Consider the following 25,958-nt stretch of genomic DNA (forward strand, 5'->3'; position numbering starts at 1 on the left):
AATACAGAGACAGTGCATATTAAGAAACATTACTGTAAATATGCCAGTTTAGCCAGGCTGGCTAATTTTCAACCGTAGTCTCTGGGGCAGGTGTCATGAGCACTACAATAATTAAAGCACAGTACAATAATTAAAATTGAAATGAAGCAGGCTCTTCTCTGTCCAATGGTGGAATGACCTTCCCACAGTCAGGACAGCTGAAACCATCACAGTCAGGACAGCTGAAACCATCACAGTCAGGACAGACAGCTGAAACCATCACAGTCAGGACAGACAGCTGAAACCATCACAGTCAGGACAGACAGCTGAAACCACCACAGTCAGGACAGCTGAAACCATCACAGTCAGGACAGCTGAAACCATCACAGTCAGGACAGCTGAAACCATCACAGTCAGGACAGCTGAAACCATCACAGTCAGGACAGCTGAAACCATCACAGTCAGGACAGACAGCTGAAACCATCACAGTCAGGACAGACAGCTGAAACCATCACAGTCAGGACAGACAGCTGAAACCATCACAGTCAGGACAGACAGCTGAAACCATCACAGTCAGGACAGCTGAAACCATCACAGTCAGGACAGCTGAAACCACCACAGTCAGGACAGACAGCTGGAACCATCACAGTCAGTACAGACAGCTGAAACCATCACAGTCAGGACAGACAGCTGAACCCATCACAGTCAGGACAGCTGAAACCATCACAGTCAGGACAGACAGCTGAAACCATCACAGTCAGTACAGACAGCTGAAACCATCACAGTCAGGAGAGACAGCTGAAACCATCACAGTCAGGACAACTGAAACCATCACAGTCAGGACAGCTGAAACAATCACAGTCAGGACAGCTGAAACCATCACAGTCAGGACAGCTGAAACCATCACAGTCAGGACAGACAGCTGAAACCATCACAGTCAGGACAGACAGCTGAAACCATCACAGTCAGGACAGACAGCTGAAACCATCACAGTCAGGACAACTGAAACCATCACAGTCAGGACAGCTGAAACCTGCACGATTTTCCATAGTCAAAATGGCTAATAATTCCTATAGGATTCAAACATTAATCAAGCCTGTTTTGTGCTGTACTTGAATTTACTCTAAGGTAATCCTTTCAGATCAAGCCCAGTCCTGTCCACAGGCACATACAAAATAAAAATAAAAACAGATCCTGAATCAAAACAGTTCATAATATATATATGTGTCCTCATCAAAACCCGGAAAACACAACACATCACCCCAGTCCTCCATCCCCTTCACTGGCTGCCAATAAACCAACGGATCAGCTTCAAGGTTCTCCTGCTGGTCTATAAGGCCATAAATCACTCCGACCCAACCTACCTCCAGGACCTCCTCTCCCCTCAACCTGCATCCAGGTCACTCAGGTCTGGCAGCCAAAACCTCCTCGCCATCCCACGCACTAGGCTGTCAACCATGGGGCACCGTGCTTTTTCCGCACTGGGGCCGCGCCTGTGGAATCAGCTTCCAGGATCCATCAAGGCCTCAGTCTCCCTTGCTGCCTTCAAGGCCAGCCTTAAAACCCAGCTATTTTACTCTGCCTTCCACTAGGGCCTGTTTTTTAATCTGCTCCTATGTTTTATGTTTTTTATTTTATTCATTTGAAATGTTTTTAATTATGTTTTAAACCTTTTTATTCTCATGTTTTTATTTGATTCATTTGAATGTTTTCATGTTTTAAACCTTTTATTTTATTTAAATTTTATTTTCCTTCTGGTATATCTCCATGATAATCCTTGCTCCATCTCTGTTGTGCTCATTGACCTGCTGTGCGGCCCCAGACGAGGGGGCCTCTTCACACCCATGTGACGACACCTACTGCGGGCCCTTCCCAGAGTCTGAGCCCGAGGTCAGAGCCGTCGCCAAGTTCCTGCGCAAGCACAAGAAGCGCATTAAAGCCTACATCTCCATCCACGCCTACGCACAGATGCTGCTCTACCCGTACTCTTACAAGTACGCCACGATACCAAACTTCAACTGTGTGGTAAGTGTTGTGAAGGGCCAGATTAAACTGAATATATATATGTATCGTTTGATATACCTTGTATATTATTTATATATATACACGGAATATCCCTTTACCTGCGTACAGACCAGAGTAATATTCGCTCTCCTATTGGACAGCGGCCCCAGGCGCCAACGACCAAGCCCCCAACGGCAAGTTCAAAGGCAACTCCGGGCATGTCAGAACATGCCCAGAGTCTGCGTAGTAATACGAGACAAGAACTGAGGTTGGGACTAGATATTCACTTAAGTATAAATACAGCGCAAGGTGCGCACACCGTGCTTAGTTCCATTCGTTCATTACTAGTAATACCTTCACCACGAGTCAACGTGCAGTAAGTAAGTAAGTAAGTAAGTAAGTATTTATAAAGCACCTTTCATACATGAAGTGAGCAACCTTGCATCTAAATAGAGCATTGAGAACCGCGTGCGAATAGAATGTTAAAGTGTCAGAGTTTAACGCAGTAACGTTGAGTTCGACTTAATCTAATGTGAAGTAATAGTCGATCATTTATTGTATATCGTGCGGCCTAAATACGTGCCTACACCCGAGGAGTCCTAGGCGAGAACCGTTGGACATGTACACAGGAGAATTGGCACCGGCGATTGCAGAACCATTTCTGGTTGGATTATATTGCTTTGGGACCGTGACCACCGGAGAAGAGCACCGTTGATTCCACTGTCGTTTGGGATTTAACCTCGTGAGGATTACCATTCGGGCCCGCCTCGTGGAAGGGGCTGGCTAGCTGTCGTCAATGCTGTCGAGCATATTGGATTACAACTATTACTTTTGTCTGCTGATCAAGGGAGTACAAGCACCGGCTCCTGTACCTGGAGCCTCTTTATTCCTCGTTGACTCAGACTGGGTACCCGAACATTCCTCTACCCCTCCCGGCTTTACACCCCGGAGGGAACTCAGTGTCTCCAGTTGGTACCGGTGTTGCCCTATATAATTGCTACTATGCAACAGGTGGCGTCAGCTTAGACCCATCATAGTATTCCTACTATTCTCATTGACTAATGCTCTTGACTGACTTTACGTATATTCTTTGCCATATAAGCGCGACCCTAATTCTCAATCTGTAACCTAACGTTGCCTAATAATAATAAATAACCCTCCAATAGAATTTCTGTGTCAATGCCGTGTTCTTGTGTGGGTGTTCACCATCAATATTTGATGTACTGTTTGGCCAGTAATTAAAGTACATAACTAGTAGTGGTTTAATATATCACAATCTTTAATACAGTCAGGGTTTTGTAACCCCTCAGTTACAATTAAGGGATCAATCACATTTTTTATCACAAGGTTTTTGCACTTGCTGAATATTTAGAGAAAGCTTGGGATAAACGCATGAAAATAACATATATATGATGTATTTTGGCCTGTGATGATGTGCACGGTGTAGCTTAGAAACCATGGGAAGTGATTGTTATGTTCAATTGTTGTTTTTGGTGTCTTATAATCCCGTAAGGGATGGGTCGTCGGACATGACACAAAAATTTTATTTCATTCATTCATTCACAAGCTCACTGATCAATACCATCGCCATGTATCTATTTTTCAAATTAGCTTGAATGGCTCCTATCCAGGGATGTGGTGGAGGGTAAACCCACCTAAACTCAGTTCAACACCTTTTTATTACCATTTTTAGCAACCTTTAGTAAAAAGGTGTTATGCAAAGCACCTCTTTAAATGCAATTTTTTTTTCAAGCTGATATTAATTATTTAGGATGGAAATTCATGGTAGGCTATATAGATCATAGGAAGTGGTATGAGATTGATGTTGTAAACATTTTAATTTATGAAAACAAAATAAAACAAAACTTAAAACAAAAGACTATTTATGCAGGGGAAATATGTATATATACACTTTTGTGTACTGATTATGTGTATACTGTGATTATCGATTGCAGTTCATACCCACCTTTTATTTACCACCGCATCACTGGAGTCTGTACCACTAAAGATATTTACAACTTACCAACCGCCCTTGTGCTTTGCCTGTCTAGGAGTTGGCTGCCCATAACGCAGTAACAGCCCTGTATTCTGCCTACGGAGTGAGGTACAGATATGGACCCGCCTCGACGACCCTGTGTGAGTGCCGGCCGCCATCTCCCCCCGTTATGTCCCTCTACTTCCTGTATCGTTACGAGCTGGCTCAAGCTTGTAACAAGAAGGGAGACACAGGCACAATTTAAGAAATAACTAAAGGAATTTATTTAAATATACTATAGAAAAGTACCAAAAGAACAAAACATGTCAGCCAATATGGATGAGTATCAGTGTGTAAGCAGTGCATGGATGAGAGACGAGTGTATGTGCAGCATGAATGTTGGAAGTGTAAAAACAAAGGCAGGCTTCTAAAGCAACCAACCAGGTGGAGAGAGGAAGCCAATACCAAAGGAAGCCTCCTTGTATCAAGGCCTGGGACACACCGGCCCAGGTTGATTGATTGATTGAACATTTTAATTAACAGATTGCAGAATGGGTACAGTACAGTACAGCTCAATACACACAATTGTTAAGGGGATGCAGACCAGAGAAAGACTTTCGTCTTGTTTACATCAGGTGTTCCCCAATTGCCCTGATGACCCTCCCCAGCTCTGCTCTGCCAGCTCCACCCACCAATCCTGTGAGACAATGGAACAAGCAGAGCAAGCAAGCAAACAGTGTGGGGGAGGGTCGTCAGTCACAGTATTATTCACATGGGAATAGAAGCTTATTTGTTATTATCTGTTTCTGTTCTGGTTCTGCACGGTGCTTCTGTTGAACAAAAATGCTTGTTTCCGAGATATTACCTCGGCCCCCGGAGCTGTGGTTGTTTCATTATTTACAGTGAAATGAAATGTTATTTAGTTCCACGGTATAGGTCACATTATGAATAGTCAAGCAGGGTTGATTTTGATATCGGTAATGCCAACAGGGAAGAAACACCTTCAGGATCACATCATATCCAGGCTGTTTGTCTTCAGGTCTTGTTGCTATGAGTTGCTACTACTGTATGTGCAAATTAAACTTTTGTCTTTTGGCAGATAAGTGCGTAGAAATTCTGTCCTGTACATTTCTTTTAATCTCTCATTCTCTCTTTCTTACACAGACGTCAGCTCAGGCAGTTCCATTGACTGGGCCTATAGGAACGGTATCCCGTATGCCTTTGCTTTTGAGCTGAGGGACACCGGCTACTTCGGCTTCCTCCTACCCGAGTCGCTGATCAACCCCACCTGCACAGAGACCATGAGGGCCGTGAAGGCCATCGCATCAGGCCTCCTGAAGAAATGTGAGACTGACGTGGAGAGGTTCCCATATATATAATGATAATAATAATTATGAATAATCGCACACAGTGGGCCGGCGGAGCACTGCAGTGGCTTGACTGCTGTTCACCTGTACTACCTGTGTGTGGCCCGGCCAGAATCCTACCTGATGTTTTCAGGCTGAAGGGGGACTTGAGGAAGAGCCTGACGACGGTGTTCTTATTTGGAGTTGTACGTGTCGTTTTTTTTCAAAGGATTATCATATCGACTGATAACTCATCAGTCGTGCCAAAAGTCGACACAGATCCTACGAGTGACGTCTTTCACAAGCCATGTGTTTCTAATGTGCAATGCGCCTGAAAGAGCTTTTCCATCAAATAAGCTGTTTACAATGTATGGTGGCCACGCAAAGCACTTAAATGCAGATTTAACTGACTTGTTTTGTCAATACAATTGCGGCACTTTTCAAAGAGAAATAACTGAGATTTTACTGTCTTCCAAAGGTACGTTATGTTAAATAAACGCCAGTCACTTTGGAGATTTTCCTACACGGCAATCTGCAAGGATGGTTTGGTCATTGTCGCAAACTTAGGTTTTCATTCCGTTTGTGTTATGTTAGAATTGAGCTATTTCAAACCCCGCCCCTCTTTTATTGATCCTCCAATCACAGCTGTTTCTTCCCCTCTGACGAACTTTGTCCGAGGGAAGAAACAGCTGTGATTGGAGGATCAACAAAAGAGGGTGTGTTTGAAATAGGTCAATTGCTTACTGCTAGCTGAGATTTTAAGACACTTTTGTACTGTTTTGTACTGTTTGTGTAACTGATGCATCTATAGGGGCTGTCCTAGTAAGAAAGTCATAGGACTTTGACGACTAATGATTAGATTGTTTCCCCCTGTCAAATCTGTAAAATTCTATTTTCCACATGCTGTCATGCAGAGGGACCTCTTTAAATCTAGTGTTTACCAGAGATGTGCTCATTATTTGTCATTAAATAATTCATTCAACAAGGGAAAAAGCAGAAAGAACAACAATCGACGGAAAAAAGTCTTGGTCGACTACAACTAAACTGATCAATTGACCGAAAGGGGGGCGGCCCTACATGCATCCATCACTGCAACACCATCGGTGTATGAATCTGCTATTCTCCAATAAGCTAGCGTTTAATTGGAGCTCAATCCAATGGGTTTACAGGAGTAAGTACTGTGTCGTTACTCAGGAATGGATCAATTAAAGTGCCACAGAAATGTTTACTTTTGATAGGCAGTGTACAGGACATTTGAACATGTTTTAATAAATGTGATTATTATGATGTACGTGTTGTTATAGTATCTTCAGTCTTGATCGTAAAACATAGCTGCACTATAACATTGAGCTATTATCGCTTCTGCTGGCTAATAATTATACGTCTCTCTTGTTGTGAACCATGGACCTGCAAATTGTAACACAAGTACAGTTCCTCTTGAACGTGTCGAAATGTCTTAAAAGGCTGAGCGGCCAGGTGATAGGGTTGCAGCACGGAGCTATGTTTCTCAACACTAAAGCCATCGGTGAAATGATGGCCTGTACTAGTCAACACCATGCCAGACAATGTTTAAACAGGGCCTGGGTTAACAGACATTTAAGAGGCACACTTGCAAAAGCAGTTGTAACTTTTCATTTTTTTTAATGGTCTACAAATGACATATGTTTTAGCTCAAAGGTGTGATCAGAGTCTCTTTCAACCTTCCTCTTCTTTTCATCTTTCCGCCACTGATCCCGCAGCTCTGCACTCTTTCTGCTTCCTGCAAGTAAACATTTTGTTTCCTAGCTCCGAGCATCGCCCTGTCTACCCTTTGGTGACATTTAGCTCGATTTACGAGAAGTCATTTAACCCTTTCACTACCACACTACAGAAGGTTAACCCTTTCACTAACCTGTCTGTAGTGTGGTAGCGAAAGGGTAACCTTCTGTAGTGTGGTAGTGAAAGGGTTAACCTTCTGTAGTGTGGTAGGGAAAGGGTTAACACTTTGTCGTGTGGCAGTGAAAGGGTTAACCTTCTGTATTGTCACAGTGAAAGGGTTAAGCCTTTGGTAGTGTGGCAGCCAAAGGGTTAAGCAGAGCGAGAAAGCACAGCAGACTTGATTGTTTTCTATTGTTCAGAATGTCACAGAGGTCATTCCTTTGTCGTTCTTAACCCTTTCACTACCACACTACAGAAGGTGAACCCTTTCACTACCACACTACAGACCGTCTGTAGTGTGGTAGTGAAAGGGTTAACCTTCTGTAGGGTGGTAGTGAAAGGGTTAACACTTTGTCGTGTGGCAGTGAAAGGGTTAACCTTCTGTATTGTCGAAGTGAAAGGGTTAACCATTTGGTAGTGTAAGGGTTAAAGGTGCTATAGATAATATTCAGCCATTAGATGCTGCACTAGAACACCAGCATGTAATTTATCCAATCGGGTGTATTCTATGTGGGGAAATGGGAAGTAGGGAATAACTTATTTTTGTTGTACTGTACTTGTGCTGTATAATGACAATAAACTTTAATCTAATCTAATATGAAATGTATAGTTTCTGCTTTCAGATATCATCACCTTACTCATTTCATCTATGGTTTTTTTATACTATTATATGTTAGATTACTGCTTGCTCAGCCATATAAGGCAGATTCTCTAAAATCTTTGTAATGATATTATAAATGTGGATTTACTGCCATATATTTTACTTAAAGGTGCTATAGATAACATTCAGCCACATTTGGACTTGAGCACCAGCATGTAATTTATCCAATCGGGTGCAGTCCACGTGGGAAAATGGGAAGTAGGGAGGGGATACATGCCTGCAACATGTACGTATACAACAACATTCATTTTGGACCCGCCAATATTTTTGTAATCATAAATCCATTATTAATACACTTTTTTTTGGGGGGGGGGGGGGGGTTATTCTGCACCTTTCTTTTTTTTTTGCATTTTTCCGGCTTTATTGGTCAGACATGACCGACAGAGGAGAGGGAGAACGGGAGAAGATGTGGGAAGGACATGCGGCAAATCCGTCCCGGAAGCGGGAGGCGAACCTGGGTCGGCTGTGTGAGTCTGCGAGGCAGTATGCGGTGCGCCACTGGGGCGCCGCATTCTGCACCTTTCTTAGGAACACGCCAACTTTTTGGGAAATTCGCTTATTTGCCATCTACCCTGGAGTTAGACAAGCAGATTTATACAATGGCATGCAAATTTCTTGATTCTGATTGGCTGAAACAGTCAAGTTAGACGTTGTTATTTCGTATAACACACTCCACGTGACCCCAGATCCCTCCCACAACCGAATTACTGTTTTTTTTCTTTTTCTGAATGAATCCGCCATAGATAGACAAATGGAATCTGAAATCTGAATTGAAGTATGAATAGCGTTTGAACGAATCCTCCAAAAAAGATACAGTCAACTGGAATATGTTAGTTCGTTACACATATGTTGGATTATGTAATTGGTTTGTCATGACCCATTGTGAAACAAAATAAAAATCAATTTTTTTTTTTTTTTCAGACCATTGGATTTGATTTGATTGATTGATTGATTGAAAATTGTATTAACAGATTGCAGAATGGGTACAATACAGTACGGCTCAATACACACAATTGTTAAGGGGATGCAGAGAGAAAGACTTTCGTCTTGTTTACATCAGGGTCCCCCATTTTCAATTCATCATAACATAGATGACATACATGACATACAGATAGACAATACTGCTACATCTATACATTTATGACATACCAGATTTACAAATACAGTACTATACAAAAAGTCGAAAAAAGAGAGTATATACATTTGACGAAGAAACTGTACATTGGAGGAGGTTTATAGGTGGGGTGGAGGGGGGGGTTGGGTAGGTGGGGTGGGTGGGTAAACTACATTGGAGGTGGTTGGGTGGGGGGGGGGGGGGGGGTTGGGTAGGCAGGGTGGGGGGGGGGGGTAACTGTACATTGGATTATCGACGAAACCTTACTTGGTCCCAAGAAGAGGGTCTCGTGTATTATTGGGTTATATTAGGACAGGGGTCGGCAACCTGCGGCTCCGGAGCCGCATGCGGTAGCCAATCAGCTGGCAATACATTTTTTATTTTTGTTCTCTTTTTTTAGAGATCGATGTCATACTGTGACACTGAAATGAAAAAATATTTCATCAACTAAAATATTTAGTCAACAAAAATATTTCATCAACTAAAATATACAGTACGTCACACCCCGCGCCTCTCCCTGCCGTCTGCAAGTGTCTAATCTTGAGTTTCCGACCCCCCAGTAAGCTAACCATGGATAAATCCAAAAAAAGGAAAGTCTGAGGAAAATAGAGGGTTTAATTCAGCGTGGACAGATTAATTTGCTTTCACGACTAACGATGCAGGCTTACCTGTATGCCTGATATGTGGTGCGAAATTTGCGAACAACGAAAAACAAACTCAGCAAACGGGGCCCACGAAAAAGGAGTGAGAACATAGGAATCCTCCCGTGGAAGCATAGAGAGCGATGACGATGTCCCACACCAGGAACGAGGCCCACGGAGAGAGAGTTGGGTGCAGTAGCTGGCACGACGTCTCACCCCAGAGGCGTGGCGGTAGATGGTAGCAACGGATGGCACGACGTCTCCCAGTGAGAACATAGGAAATCCTCCCGTGGGATTATAGAGAGCGAAGACGATGTCTCACCAGGAGCGCGGCGGTTGATGGTAACATACAGAATGACCTGGCAATGAGTGGAAGGCAGTAGGCAGTCCTTGTAGTCTCCCGACGAGCTAAATGCCAACCACTCTCAGGTGCGTGAGCTGAATGTTCAGCACACCCCCTCGTTGGGAAGCATGCAGTTCAATTTTTTTCTTTTTGTTGCTTTATAATTCCATTAATGCAACAAACTGTGTCCTATAAGTATAAAGTATAATAAATCGCAAATTACTTTGGGTATGCAATTGTCAGGCGTTTTATGCTAAATGTGGGGTATGCTTGGGGATATATAAAACGTTATACACTGTGTTATCTTCATTTTAAGGGTAAATAGGTTGTACGGCTCCCTGAGCATTTTATTTTGTGGGAGGGGGGAAAAGTGGCTCTTTTGATAGTAAAGGTTGCTGACCCCTGGGTTAGGACATTTACTGTACATTGGAGGGGGTTGGGTTAGGACATTTACAGGGGCCAGTTTAGAATTGCAGTCTCCCGTAGGTGCTCTTTGAGAGTGATTTTGAAAGTGGGTAGTGATTCACATTCCTTTACAGTTGTGGATAGGGCGTTCCACATTGATGTGGCATAATTGCGAAACGTGTTTAGTCCCTTGTTTGAGCCGAATCTGGGTTTAACATGGTTTGTGGAGCTCCCTCTGGTGTCTACTAGTGGATCTACTATTTGATCTACTTTCTCTGTGGATGGTTTTGTGAATAAATCTCCATTATGCTTCAATTACTGTGTGTTTATTGTATACCAATAAGGTTGGGTGAATTGGGCCATTGTATAAAAGCATTACATCACTTGAACGACCCTCTGCTGCGCGTCGGGCCTAACAACCACCCCTAGGCGTGATCTGATGAGTATAACACACTCCTGCGTGTGATGTAATGTAAACATACACTTTTCTTCACTGTGCATGCATTAGGCTTAGGGAACAGCCGCACCGTTAGCCTAGCTTAGCGTCATTCACTGGAAGTAGGTGTGCCAGTGTAGCCTAGTTCCCAACAGTCACGAAATACACTCCAAATACAACTCCAAAACTTTCCTGTAAACATGTTGTGACCTGTGTATTTACCACGTGGAGAAAAAAATTTATAAAAAATTTTACATTTTCATTTTCTAAGCAGAACCACTGCTGCCTGGGAGCAGTGATTTCATCACCTCAAAAGCCCTGTTGTTTTTGAAGAACTGGGCTTTTGAGGCGTCTATGCCATTCTGGCAACATGATAAAAACACAAGAGTATGACATCTTACCAACACATTTACAACAGTAGCAGACTGTCGATTTTACTTTGACATTTTTAGAAGATGGGAAACTGACATGCAAGGCAGTCTCTCTTCATACTACAACTAAAACATCTACTGTACAACTGTCAACTCAACAATATTATTGTCAGAATATCTGAATAGAATCAGAATAGAACATTATTTTTCTAATGCAATGTAACCCTTGGATTTTTACTAAACAATGTAATTTAAACTATGTTACTCAACTTCTTTATTCCTGTGTCATTTCTGAGAATAACAACTGATTACCTTATGGATGCAGAACGACAGTTAAAGGTGCACTTCACCAACGTAATTAAAAAAAATTGTTTACACACATTCACAGTTGAGAGTAAATGAGTTTCAATGTGACCAGTGATGTCATCTGGGACATTGAATCAATGTGTTAATTACAGCACCATGAAATGATGTAGATGAAAAAGTAGCAATACCTTCTCTTATAGGACTGCTACCTTATCATTTAATTGAGCTGTAATTAACACAAGGATTCAATGTCCCTGATGACATCACTGGTGGTGGCCATATTCAAACTAATTGTCTCTCAATAACTGTCAAACTAAAGGAATGTGTGCAAAACTGAGTTTTGGGATGTGTGTGATATTATGTGTCCAAATAAATCAGCAACTAAGGCCTGAGAGTAAAAAAAGAAAGTAATGTATCAGTGATTGGCATGGCATGTTACGAAAAATCATATAGCCTACTGACAAATTAGAATAACTGCACTTTTGGCAGATAAATAACACATTCTACGATATACACAAGATTACAAACATCACAAAACAAACTGGTCAGACTACTGCTTGACCTTACTCCTAAAACCCACCTCACCCCTGCCCACTTTGACTACCTAGGATGGCTTAGAGTAGACGACAGAGTACAGCAACTTGCAATGGGCCTGGTCTACAAGATACACTACACCACTCAGGTACCCATGTACATGTCGAAATACTTCCCAAAGGTCAGTGAATACCACGCCCACAACACCAGAGGGAGTTCCACAAATCATGTGCAACCCAGATTCGGCACAAACAAGGGACTAAACACGTTTCGCAATTACCGGTATGCCACAACAATGTGGAATGCCCTACCCACAGCTGTAAAAAATTATTAATCCCTACCCACATTCAAAACCGCTCTCAAAGAGCACCTACGGGAGACTGCAATTCGAAACTGGCCACCGTAAATGTCCACCCCCCCTCCCCCCTCCTAATGGACAGTCTCCTCCCCACCGTATGTATATATTTTCTCCCACCCACCCACCCCCTCCTAACGTACAGTCTCCTCCCCATCATATGTATATATTTTCTGTTAGAATCTCTGGGTAACAGTACTATATACCTGTATGTCATGTATGTCCCTATGTCATAAATGTCATGATGTCATTTATGTTGTGTATGTCATAAATGTCACTATGAATTGAAAATGGGGGACCCTGATGTAAACAAGACAAACGTCTTTCTCTGGTCTGCATCCCCTTATTAACACATTGGCGACCGCTGGGACCCGTCTAATATAGTGGTTGAGGACCAGCTTTTGTAAACAGACCGGTGTCTTTTTGTAGAGCTAAATCTATACTTTATAGTATTGCTATCTGTCCATTCTCATTGTCAATTGAGTTCATAAACCGTCCCTTCAAAATGGCTTAAAGAAGAAAAAAAATGCATCAATCCAATCCAATCCAATCCAACTTTATTTATAAAGCGCTTTAACAGCCACAGGGGCACAAAGTGCTGTACAGAGGGAGCATATTAAAAACTATAAGCAGCACTAAAAATAGATAAAAAAAAACAAGAGTAGCAAAACAGAGAAGAAAACAAAATAGGTAAACATAGGCAGCAATACAAATTTAAATAAATCAGAGTACTTAAAAAAATATATATATTTAAAAGCAAAGGACACAGTAACAGAACGATAAAACAACAACACAGTAAGACAATAAGATCATAAAATCAACAAGCTACATGGTGTCGAAGGCCAGAGAGAAAAGGTGGGTCTTAAGGAGGCCTTTGAAACGGGGCAGTGATGAGGCCTGCCTAATCTGCAGTGGCAGCTCATTCCACATTTTGGGGGCGACAACGGAGAAAGCACGGTCCCCCCTGAGCTTACGCCTAGTTGTAGGCACTACTAGGAGCAGCTGGTCAGCTGACCTGAGAGAGCGAGAAGGTGTATAGACCTGCAACAGCTCAGAGAGGTAGGGTGGGGCAAGGTCATGAAGAGCTTTAAAAGCAAATAAAATAATTTTAAAATGAATCCTAAAGTGCACTGGGGGCCAGTGGAGTGAGGATAAAATCGGTGAGATGTGGTCATATTTACGGGTGCCAGTTAAAAGACGTGCAGCAGCGTTCTGCACCATCTGAAGGCGAGCCACTAAGGATCCACTCACCCCTATATAAAGTGCATTGCAGTAATCCAGCCTAGTAGTCACAAATGCATGGATTACTGCTTCAAAATGCTGCGCCTGTAGGATGGGCTTAATTTTGGCCAGCTGCCTCAGCTGGAAGAAACTCGATTTGACCACGGCCTTGATCTGGCTGTCAAATTTATGGTCTGGGTCGATTTTTACACCATCAATAGGTTGTCATTTTATAGCACCGTGAATATAAGCATTATAGCGGATTTTGTCTCGTATATTTTCTGGAAGGCTAGTTATAGGGCTAATAGCTGCTAACGTTATATTCAACGGCATTTCCGTTTTACATATGCTAAAGAAATAACTCAAACTGCATATCATTGGGAATGTCCCAAAGCATGTATGCATGAAAAGGGGGGGGGGGCGGGGGACGTCGTTTATTATTATTGATTACCAATAACAGTGGTCGTGTAACTAGCCACATACGCTGCTCGGCTGGTTGCGTATCATAGCAAGCTCTGATCCGGCTGTAATTTATGTGAAAAAGATCTTACCATAAGCCGATGGGATACCCCCGAGCATTTCCCCGTTATCGATCGGCATCTGTAGATCGATATGTCCATTGGCTGATGATAAATCCCCTTATTCCATGGTGAAATCTGCAATTCGAAACGTAATCCACGGTACATGATGCTGGTTCAGAATCCGGGTACTAAAAATCTCCATTGAAAGGGGGGGAAAAAAGTGATCCATTCGCCCACAGGGCATACTGCAGTGGAGCGATGGCGCCCCTAAGAGGATCTGGCCGGTATTGCACATCCTCGAATTCACAGACTAGGGAATATATGCAGTGCCGCTCCGCGACCTTGACCCAGTTATTAAAATGATATAAAACCAATAACAACTTGCCACGGCTTTATACGTGATTCTGTCCACAACGCATGGATTCGAAACCCGTATTAACTCGTGGTCGGGCGGCAAAGTGTTAACAATTGTGTGTATTGAGCCGTACTTGTTGTTTTGTTGTCATGTCTCCCTGCTCCATGATTGTGTTAGGCCACCCCTGGCTTGCTATGCATAACCCGTGTATTAATTGGGCTATGGGTGAACTCTCCATGGGAAGCGGCGTCAAGGCTGATGCTGGCGAGAGTTCACCCGCCCCTTCCCCCTCCCCTCTTTTGTCTCTCTCCAGGATGATGGTGAGCGTTGCAGACTCCGTCTTATCTCCCAACCCCGATTTAGCAGGAGTACCTGCGGTCTATTGTGACCTGGTGGACGTTTTTTGTAAAACGCGTGCTAACGCACTACCGCCTCATAGACCTTACGACTGCCCCATTAATCTTCTACCTGGTACCTCTCCACCCCGTGGGAGGATGTTTTCTCTCTCTCGCCCTGAGACAGTGTCCATGAACACTTATATTCGAGAGGCACTGGCGGGGCATATTCGTCCGTCCACATCTCCTGCAGGCGCTGGCTTCTTTTTTAAGAAAGATGGTAGTCAGCGGCCGTGCATAGATTATAGGGGATTGAACGACGTCTCCATCAAGAACCGCTACCCTTTGCCTCTCATGGACACCGCCTTTGAGTGCTTACAGGGGGCACAGCCAGGTCTTCTCTAAACTTGATTTACGTAATGCATACAATCTGGTCAGGATTAGGGAGGGGGACGAGTGGAAAACTGCATTTAACACGCCTAACGGGCATTATGAGTATTTAGTCATGCCCTTTGGTTTAGCTAATGCTCCGGCAGTTTTCCAAGCCCTGGTTAACGACGTGCTGCAGGATTTAATTGGGGTGTCAGTTTTTGTGTACTTAGATGACATCCTAATTTTTTCTCACGATATGGTGCAACACCAACTGCACGTCCGTGAGGTGCTACAGTGTCTCCTCAAGCATCAGCTATTTGTTAAGGCAGAGAAGTGTGTGTTTCACACTGACACCGTTTCCTTCCTGGGCTTTGTGTTGACAAAGGGTGATCTTCGGATGGATCCAGCCAAGGTGAGTGCAGTCTTGGACTGGCCACGCCCTTCGTCGCTCAAGGAGTTACAACAGTTTTTGGGCTTTGCAAATTTGTACAGGCGTTTTATTCGCAATTTCAGCGCCTTAGTCCATGGGTTCCCAAACTTTTCAGGCCGCGACCCCTAAATAACGGTGTCAGAGAGCCGCGACCCCCACTATTATAGGGGGAAAAAATAAGATAATAATATATATTTTTTTTTTTTTTTATATAAATGGAAATGTATGATTGAAACATGCAAACGTTCAAACGCACACAGGCTTTTAACCAGGGCCGGACTGGGGAAATAATTCAGGCCAGGAAATATAGTGCAAAATATAGCCCCAGTCAGGCCACTTTTTAAGCAGGGGGTCTGTGGGTCCCCCACCAGGAAATTTTTGGTTACAAAGACTTCATTTCCTGCATTCTGGTGCAGGCATTTTTTTATTTGTACCCTTTAAATGCCAGTGTTTGTGATGGCATCACAAATTATTGTTAAAAAACAGGCTAGCATATGTATGATTAGCAACAACACTGATTTTGATGGATTTTCTGTTTTTTTGTAATGTCAGATTGAAAAAAATACAATCTTTTATTCAACTTCAGCCCTGATCATAACACCACATATTCATTTTATAATTCTAACCCTTTAAATGCCAGTGTGTGTGATGGCATATATTTGCAATATATCAAATGCAAAGTAGATTTTTATGGGGGGGATTATTACGGCTAGCATGTGTCAATGATTAGCAACAACAGTTTTTTGTAAGGGTCCCGCCTCCACCAATCACATGCGGCTCCCTTTGTGTGTGTGTGTGAGCAAGAGAGAGAGAGAGAGAGAGAGAGAGAGAGAGAGAGAGAGAGAGAGAGAGAGAGAGAGAGAGAGAGAGAGAGAGAGAGAGAGAGAGATAGTGATCTCCTGGTTGTTCCCCACCTAGGTTATCTAACTATTGCGCTGCTGCAACTAGAAACACTGGCCTGGCCTGCTTCTAAGAATGGATACAAAATGGATAAAATCCGTTTATAGTGGAGGTGGACGCCTCTGATATCGCGGTGGGGGGGGGGGGGGGGGGGGGTGATCTCTCAGAGATGCTTAAAGGACGGGAAAGTGCATCCTTGCGCTTTTTTTCCGCGCTGGCTGTCTCCGGCCGAGCGTAACTACGACGTGGGTAATCTGGAGTTGTTGGCAATCAAATTGGCACTGGAGGAATGGAGACATTGGTTGGAGGGGGCGCCACACCCTTTCATTGTTTGGACTGATCATAAGAACTTGGCTTACATCCAGGGGGCTAAACGCCTTAACGCTCGCCAGGCCAGGTGGGCGTTATTCTTCACTCAATTTCGATTTTCCATCTCCTACCAGCCTGGTTCCAAGAACGTCAAGCCTGACGCTCTGTCACGCCAGTTTGACCCTCCGGACCGGGAGGAGAAGCCCCATCCTATTATTCCACAGGCCCTTATTTTGGCTCCCGTGTCATGGGGCATAGATAGGGTGGTAAGATCGGCTCTGGCACGGGAGCCCGATCCCGGTGGGGGTCCTCCGGGGCGGATGTATGTGCCCAAGGCGGCACGCTCGCGACTGCTGCAGTGGGCACATACCTCTTCACTCACCGGCCACCCTGGGGCCACCAGGACCCTGGAGTTTATCCGTAGGAGGTTCTGGTGGCCTACAGAGGAGGGGGATACGCATTCCTTTGTGGCGGCCTGTCCGGTGTGCGCGCGTAGTAAGACCTCTCGCCGTGCACCGGCGGGTCTCCTCCGGCCACTTCCTATTCCCAAATGTCCCTGGTCACACATATCCCTGGATTTTATTTCTGGCCTTCCCCCGTCAGATGGGCTCACTACCATTTTGGTGGTAGTGGACCGCTTCTCCAAGGCGGCCCACTTCATTCCCCTTCCCAAACGTCCTTCGGCTCGAGAGACTGCTGACCTGGTGGTGCAGCACGTCTTTCGGGTTCACGGGTTGCCAGTGGATATTGTGTCTGACCGGGGTCCTCAGTTCGCCTCTAGGTTCTGGAAGGCATTTGCCTCCAGCCTCGGCGCCTCCGTCAGCCTGTCGTCTGGGTTACATCCACAGTCTAATGGGCAGACGGAGCGCGTCAACCAGGATCTGGAGGGGGTTCTGAGGTGTTACGTTGCCGGTTGTCCGGCGACGTTGAGTAGGAGGTTGGCGTGGGCTGAGTATGCGCATAATACCCTCCTCTCCTCCTCTACTGGCATGTCTCCCTTTCAGTGTCAGTATGGTTTTCAACCTCCTCTGTTTCCCGAACAGGAGCAGGAGGCTGAGGTACCTTCGGTCCAGGCACACGTGGTTCGCTGTCGCAGGACATGGAACAGGGTGCGGACGGCGCTGCAGAAGGCCTCTGTTAAGGCTCAGCGGCAGGCTAACCGCAAGCGCCGTCTGGCTCCGGTTTTACGTCCTGGGCAGCGGGTTTGGCTTTCCACCCGTGATCTCCCTCTCTGGGTGGAATCCAAGAAGCTATAGCCCCCCGCTTCATAGGACCCTTTAAAGTGGTTTGTCGGGTGAACCCTGTGGCTTACAGGTTACGGCTTCCGGTCTCTATGAGGGTTCATCCAACGTTTCATGTGTCCCTGTTGAAGCCATTCCTCTCATCGCCCTTGTCCCCGCCTCTTCCTGCAGTTCCGCCGCCCCGCATTCTTGACGGTCAAACTGTCTACACGGTGCGGAGGATCATGGGTTGTAGGCGGAGGGGGAGAGGGTTGCAGTTCTTGGTGGATTGGGAGGGGTACGGGGTAGAAGAGTGTTCCTGGGTGTCTCAAAGGGATATCTTAGATCCCAGCCTGATCGACGATTACCGGCGGCTGCATCCCGAGGCCCCTAGGTGAACGTCAGGTGCCGTTCGTCGGGGGGAGGTACTGTAACGTTCTGGGTTCTTGTCTTAGGAACCCTACTGTCATTCTGGAGTTATTTCACCCGGTGGTTGGTATTTGCACACATTGTTGATCACAACCTATTCCTGATGTGTCACTGATTGTTCTGTCACCACTGGTTGCTGTCACGCACTGTCAATTACCTGTCACTGATTGATGCATTGGAATGTTTGGTATTTGACTTTATATTCACTCGTTGTTTCTCTCTGTCCTTGTCGAGGCTTCAGACTGTCGATCGTGTGGACGGAGCTGGAGAAAGTGCTGACCTTCTCGTTGTATATTTATCTGCTGTTATCTACCTTTCTCTCAGTTGACGCTCGGCGTCTTTTCCTGGTATCCCTTTTGCTCAGTGTTCTTATATTAAAAGACACCTCGAAGAAAGAGCAACCCATTCTCTCTATTTCCTCCACTATTGGGCTTACCTGCACGCGTAACAGTACTGTATTGTACCCATTCTGCAATCTGTTAAATAAAGTTTTCATTCATTCATACGTGCACTATCTTTGTATGGCTCGTGAATCTACATAATTGTACTGGAGAACTACAATATTCGTATGGTTCGTGAGTTTGAACACATGTGTGTGTGTGCAGAAGAACTACAACCATTAACTCTCCCCCCTCCCTCTCTCACTCCCCCCTCTCTCCCCCACCCCCTCTCTCTCTCTCCCCCACTCCCCCCGCCCCCCCTCTCTCGTCACTTCACCCACACACCACACGGACCTCTGCCTGGCTCACCCAGAGCTACTGCTGCCTCACTGCGGCCGTTTTAACGTGCAGCATGACGTCGTTTCCTCCTTCCAACAACATGGCGCAGACAGGTCGCTAATGGAAATCTGAGGGACTTACCCCACACCTTATGTGTTTATTTATATGTTTGTATCTGTTAGGGGTACGGGCCGACGACGACTGACATTTCTAAAAAGGAATATATCCAACGCGGGGCTTCAGCCCTTCTTACGGGACAGGTAGGAGCTACATTAACACCACCTCCCTCCCGGTCCAGTCCTCCCGGCGGTGCGACGACATGTATGAGGGCAAGAAGACGAAGAACATGTTCCTGACCCGGGCTCTGGAGAAGATCCTGGCCGACAAGGAGGTGAAGAAAGCTCACCATTCTCAACTGCGCAAAGCCTGTGAGGTGGCGTTAGGTGAGTTGTTCGTTGTTGTTGTTGTTACATTGTTGCAGTCTTGTTGTGTCATTGATCTGAACACGTCACACACTTTTATTATCCCCCCTCTCCCTCTCTCTCCTGCTACAATGTGTCACCTCGACATCCTCTTATTATTCTGCCACCGTGTTGTTTTATAAACAATCAAACAAACGCGAAGTGTGCACGCGTAATAATTAAAATAATACGATCAATAATGCTGGGTGACATACGGAAATGGTGCAAATGAAAAGGGCTGGGCTGCTTTATTAACTACAAAGCATTTCCAAACAAGACACACAAGAAAGAAAGTTGTTTTGTTGTAGTATTGGAGGCTATGACCAGCGTTCAGTTATTATTAAGGACGGGCCACGAATGTTCTGGAGACTTCCGACAGGCCCGTCAACAACAGTGATTGTTATTTTTGTTTAAAATTATTATTTATTATAATAAACCGTAGCTCCCTTTTGTTGTAAACGCATACAGGCAGGTGCGATGTTTGTTTGTGTCGCTTCCTGTTGTTAGTAGTAGTGTACTAATAGTCTGATGCTGTCTGCTATTATATATCGCAAATGTTATTGCTGTCAGTGTCATCGATCTTGGCCAGGTCTCCCTTGTTGCAAAATAGATCTTATATCTCAATGGGACTTCCTGGTAAAAAATAATAGTGACTGTTCTGTAGCTCTACCCCGTGTGGGAGGGAGTGGCGGACACAATACTGCACTGTCAGTCTAATAGCATGAATGAATGTCTGAAGAAGACCCTATCTGGTCCTCATCCCCTCCTCCACCCATCCGAGAGACCGCTATCTGCCCGTCCCATCCTCAGTAGATAGCAGGTGCATTTTGAGAAATGCGTCCCCATTGTAAATGCTCTTGTTCTTATTGGCTAGCCTACTTAAGCTGTAGGAGTGGCTGAATGAATGAATGGAAACTTTATTTAACAGATTGCAGAATGGGTACAAATACAGTACGGCTCAATACACACAATTGTTAAGGGGATGCAGACCAGAGAAAGACGTTTGTCTTGTTTACATCAGGGTCCCCCATTTTCAATTCATAGTGAAACCTATGCTATACCTACGTTATTATTTGAACACAAAAGAGACAGTGTTTACTGTATTCTCTACTAGTTAAAAAGGTCAGAGCTGTTTATATTTTGCGATGACTAGTTCGATGTTATCTCAACACAGCTAGGGGTGTGTTTAAGTGTGATATGCGTCCCAGAGACTTTTGGCAGTGTGTGGTTTTGGAACAAGTTGGGATTCTGTAATAGTAATTTGACTCTGTCAGAGAAACAATGACTCCATGTTGTAGAATGTAGAGCTACCAGGAAGCCCCTCTCTCTAACATTGACTGTTACTGCCTGTATGATACCATAGAGCTACCAGGAAGCCCCTCTCTCTAACATTGACTGTTACTGCCTGTATGATACCATAGAGCTACCAGGAAGCCCCTCTCTACCATTGACTGTTACTGCCTGTATGATACCATAGAGCTACCAGGAAGCCCCTCTCTCTAACATTGACTGTTACTGCCTGTATGATACCATAGAGCTACCAGGAAGCCCCTCTCTCTAACATTGACTGTTACTGCCTGTATGATACCATAGAGCTACCAGGAAGCCCCTCTCTCTACCATTGACTGTTACTGCCTGTATGATACCATAGAGCTACCAGGAAGCCCCTCTCTCTAACATTGACTGTTACTGCCTGTATGATACCATAGAGCTACCAGGAAGCCCCTCTCTCTACCATTGACTGTTACTGCCTGTATGATACCATAGAGCTACCAGGAAGCCCCTCTCTCTACCATTGACTGTTACTGCCTGTATGATACCATAGAGCTACCAGGAAGCCCCTCTCTCTACCATTGACTGTTACTGCCTGTATGATACCATAGAGCTACCAGGAAGCCCCTCTCTCTAACATTGACTGTTACTGCCTGTATGATACCATAGAGCTACCAGGAAGCCCCTCTCTCTAACATTGACTGTTACTGCCTGTATGATACCATAGAGCTACCAGGAAGCCCCTCTCTCTACCATTGACTGTTACTGCCTGTATGATACCATAGAGCTACCAGGAAGCCCGTCTCTCTAACATTGACTGTTACTGCCTGTATGATACCATAGAGCTACCAGGAAGCCCCTCTCTCTAACATTGACTGTTACTGCCTGTATGATACCATAGAGCTACCAGGAAGCCCCTCTCTCTAACATTGACTGTTACTGCCTGTATGATACCATAGAGCTACCAGGAAGCCCCTCTCTCTAACATTGACTGTTACTGCCTGTATGATACCATAGAGCTACCAGGAAGCCCCTCTCTCTAACATTGACTGTTACTGCCTGTATGATACCATAGAGCTACCAGGAAGCCCCTCTCTCTAACATTGACTGTTACTGCCTGTATGATACCATAGAGCTACCAGGAAGCCCCTCTCTCTAACATTGACTGTTACTGCCTGTATGATACCATAGAGCTACCAGGAAGCCCCTCTCTCTAACATTGACTGTTACTGCCTGTATGATACCATAGAGCTACCAGGAAGCCCCTCTCTCTAACATTGACTGTTACTGCCTGTATGATACCATAGAGCTACCAGGAAGCCCCTCTCTCTACCATTGACTGTTACTGCCTGTATGATACCATAGAGCTACCAGGAAGCCCCTCTCTCTAACATTGACTGTTACTGCCTGTATGATACCATAGAGCTACCAGGAAGCCTGTCTCTCTAACATTGACTGTTACTGCCTGTATGATACCATAGAGCTACCAGGAAGCCCCTCTCTCTAACATTGACTGTTACTGCCTGTATGATACCATAGAGCTACCAGGAAGCCCCTCTCTCTAACATTGACTGTTACTGCCTGTATGATACCATAGAGCTACCAGGAAGCCCCTCTCTCTAACATTGACTGTTACTGCCTGTATGATACCATAGAGCTACCAGGAAGCCCCTCTCTCTAACATTGACTGTTACTGCCTGTATGATACCATAGAGCTACCAGGAAGCCCCTCTCTCTAACATTGACTGTTACTGCCTGTATGATACCATAGAGCTACCAGGAAGCCCCTCTCTCTAACATTGACTGTTACTGCCTGTATGATACCATAGAGCTACCAGGAAGCCCCTCTCTCTAACATTGACTGTTACTGCCTGTATGATACCATAGAGCTACCAGGAAGCCCCTCTCTCTACCATTGACTGTTACTGCCTGTATGATACCATAGAGCTACCAGGAAGCCCCTCTCTCTAACATTGACTGTTACTGCCTGTATGATACCATAGAGCTACCAGGAAGCCTGTCTCTCTAACATTGACTGTTACTGCCTGTATGATACCATAGAGCTACCAGGAAGCCCCTCTCTCTAACATTGACTGTTACTGCCTGTATGATACCATAGAGCTACCAGGAAGCCCCTCTCTCTACCATTGACTGTTACTGCCTGTAGGAAATGAGCAGCAGTGTGTGAAAAGGCCAAACCCGTAGGCTATTTATTTGTTTGCCCAGACTTGCTTTGATAGCTTGTAAAATTATAATTAGTGTGTAATTCCTTTTCTCTCCCCGGGTTGTCTTTAGAACAGACTTTGGGAAACCGGCACTCATTGTGAGAGGTTAGCCGAGGACAGTGGCTGAAGGACTGCACACATCTCCCTTGGGTTTGATTAGAGAGCAGGATTAGTCGGACATTTTGAGTGTGTGTGGGTGTTCTAAGGTTAGGTAAAAGACAATGGAATTCCTCCCTTGTACTAGCTACTAGCAGTGTAGGTAAAGATATAGGACAATGTAATACAATAAAAACAAACATGTGGAATGATTTAACCATATTCAAAATTCAAGATATTTATTTGTCAGATATGCACAGTTACACCGTACAATGAAAAACTAAAGTGGTCCTTGCCCACTGTCGTGGAGCCTGATGGCCACTGGTACGAAGGACTGGCTGAGGCGGTTAGTTAGTGGTGCCTGTGGCTGAACATGCTCCTCATCTTGGCTAGCTCCTCATAGAGGGCGTGGGAGGGGTTCTCCAGGATAGCGGCCAGCCTCCTTATTATTCTCCCCTCTGCCACCACCTCTAGTTTGACCAGCTCAACTTCCTCACCAGCTTGTTCAGTTTGTTGTTGCCTCGTCTCCGATAGTCCACCACCACCAGCTCCTTGGTCTTGTTAACGTTGAGTTGGATGTGGTTGCTGTCGCTGCACCCTACAAAGCTTTCTACCAGGGCTCTGTACTCGTCATCAGTGTCGTCTGTGATGCAACTTACGACGGAAGAGTCATCTGAGAACCTCTGTAGGCGGCACCCACTTGAGTTATGGCAGAAGTGAGTCTACAGGAAGGGGGGGGGGGGGGGGGGGGGGGGGGGGGGGTTGTTGCTCACCAGCACATCTAACTGACTGCCCTGCAAAAAGATAAAATAAAGTATAAAAATAAGGCACAGGTGACAGAGTAACAGTATTGCACAGTGTAGTGGTATATAACGTGCATTGATGCAAATATTGCAAATAATCGTAGTGGAAGTGACGGTGAAGTCATAGCAGTGTCTGTATAGTGTTCACAGTTAAATCAGTCGGTGATGTGGGGAGAGGAGCAGTGGGCGTGTTGATATGGTCACTGAATGGATTTTATTTTGTTTGATCTACTTTTTTCTCCCATTTTATATTTTTTTCTCCCATCCCAATTTCGTATAGTCCAATTCTACCCTCCCCTGTCTCAAACGCTGTTAGGCCATGCCTCCCACAAGCCGGCTGCAATGTGGACGAAGCCTTACATCACGTGTCCCCTCCGGTACTCGAGGAAGCAGCCGTCGCATCTTTTCACCTGCACAGCGCGATCTCTCAGCGGCGGGGGTCTGCGTGGGAGGGACACGCCGCCCCCATCGCTTCCTGATTCTGCTGCGCAGGCGCACCAACCGACCTGTAGGAGTCGCTGTCCACAACATCCGATCCCCACCCATCAGCTTTCCCACCCCTAACACTGCCAATTGTGTTAGTATGAACGACCAGCCAAGCTGATAGCAATGCGGAGAGCTGGGCTCGAACCCAGCGTCTCCTGCATTGGTGGCGAGCGCCTTGCCCACTACACCACCTAGCCGCCCATCTGAATGGATTTTATGTAACTAACTAACCATACCAACACAGGGGTGTGTGGTATGCAGAGACAGGCAGTTGTGATGTGCAATATTATGGCTATATTGTGTGCTGATTGATACCTTTAATAGATAGATAAAACATTTGAATTAGGGTTGGGTAATATGGTAAAATTAACCGCTGCTACCTATACTAGCAATTTCCCATAACATATTGAATGAATATGTAACCATATTATTGTTTCCCACATATTTTGAAATATCTTTTGTAAATAAGAACTGAAACTGAGTTGAATATTTTCTTTAATATTATTTCATTTCAAGGTGTCTGTGCACAGCCTTGTTTATTCATGGTGTCCATGGAAGTGACGATGAACACAGCCATAAAGATATGGTTTCCTTACACAGAAAAAGATAGTCCGTTAACTTTTCTGATCACCCATATACAGTATGTACAGACAAGCTTAATATTCTGGTTATTACTGCATTTTCTTTCAAACTAATTTGGTCGTGGATGTTTGGTACAGTTATAAGGCATTTTGGGCAGAGCTGTTTTGCAGGCTGTGACGTACAGTACAGGCGTAGATACAGCTCTGTTTTACAGGCTGTGACGTACATGTGTAGTGACAGCTCTATTGTGCAGGCTGTGACATACACACGTAGAGACAGCTCTGCATAATAGTGTGCATTACACTGCTATGATATCCGATATGATGATGATGAACACTGATTGTATTATCTAACATCTGACCATCCGTACCTAAGCAGATATGGTGACTTGCATATAGTTATAGAAAAAAGCCCTTCTCAATAACATAATATTCTTTCCCCCATATCACCTATAGCAGCGGCTTTCAAACTACGGGTCGACTCGCGACCCAAAGTGGGGTCGTGGGTAGGTGACAGTGGGGTAGCGTATTGGCAAGTAAAAAAAAAAAAATTCTGGTAACATATTTTGGCTAAATATGCCTAGTTTTATAAATGTGTATTGATAACATAGTGCTGTAATATAATTTTCTAATAAATATGCATGATCAAGTTCAACAACGTGTGCTTTTATTTTGATATTCCTTAATTCCACGTTGAAATTACGCGATGCATTAAGTGTGGGGTCACCAAAAAAAATCCTAAATAAAATGGGGTTGTGGTATAAAAAAGTTTGCCAACCCCTGACCTATAGCCATGATTTGAATGCAGCTCAGCCTGAGTACAGAGGCTGAGGAAC

General features: G+C 44.7%; 2 protein-coding genes across 2 annotated transcripts in view; both read left to right on the forward strand.

Moving 5' to 3' along the window:
- Positions 1-8,080, forward strand: part of cpa6 (carboxypeptidase A6) — a 52,147-nt gene extending 44,067 nt beyond the window's left edge. The window contains exons 9-11 of the mRNA XM_084326463.1: positions 1,802-2,004; positions 4,035-4,119; positions 5,123-8,080. Of these exons, the coding sequence (XP_084182589.1) occupies positions 1,802-2,004; positions 4,035-4,119; positions 5,123-5,337 (503 nt within the window). The 3' untranslated portion in view covers positions 5,338-8,080. The remainder of the gene's footprint in view (positions 1-1,801; positions 2,005-4,034; positions 4,120-5,122) is intronic.
- Positions 8,081-19,306: 11,226 nt separating this feature from the next.
- arfgef1 (ADP-ribosylation factor guanine nucleotide-exchange factor 1 (brefeldin A-inhibited)) overlaps positions 19,307-25,958 on the forward strand; it is a 154,746-nt gene continuing 148,094 nt past the window's right edge. The window contains 1 exon segment of the mRNA XM_084325711.1: positions 19,307-19,641. Coding sequence (XP_084181837.1) covers positions 19,518-19,641 — 124 coding nt within the window. The 5' untranslated portion in view covers positions 19,307-19,517.

This window comes from Notolepis coatsorum (genome assembly GCF_963971535.1).
Source record: "Notolepis coatsorum genome assembly, chromosome: 12".
NCBI classification, from domain to species: Eukaryota; Metazoa; Chordata; class Actinopteri; order Aulopiformes; family Paralepididae; genus Notolepis; species Notolepis coatsorum.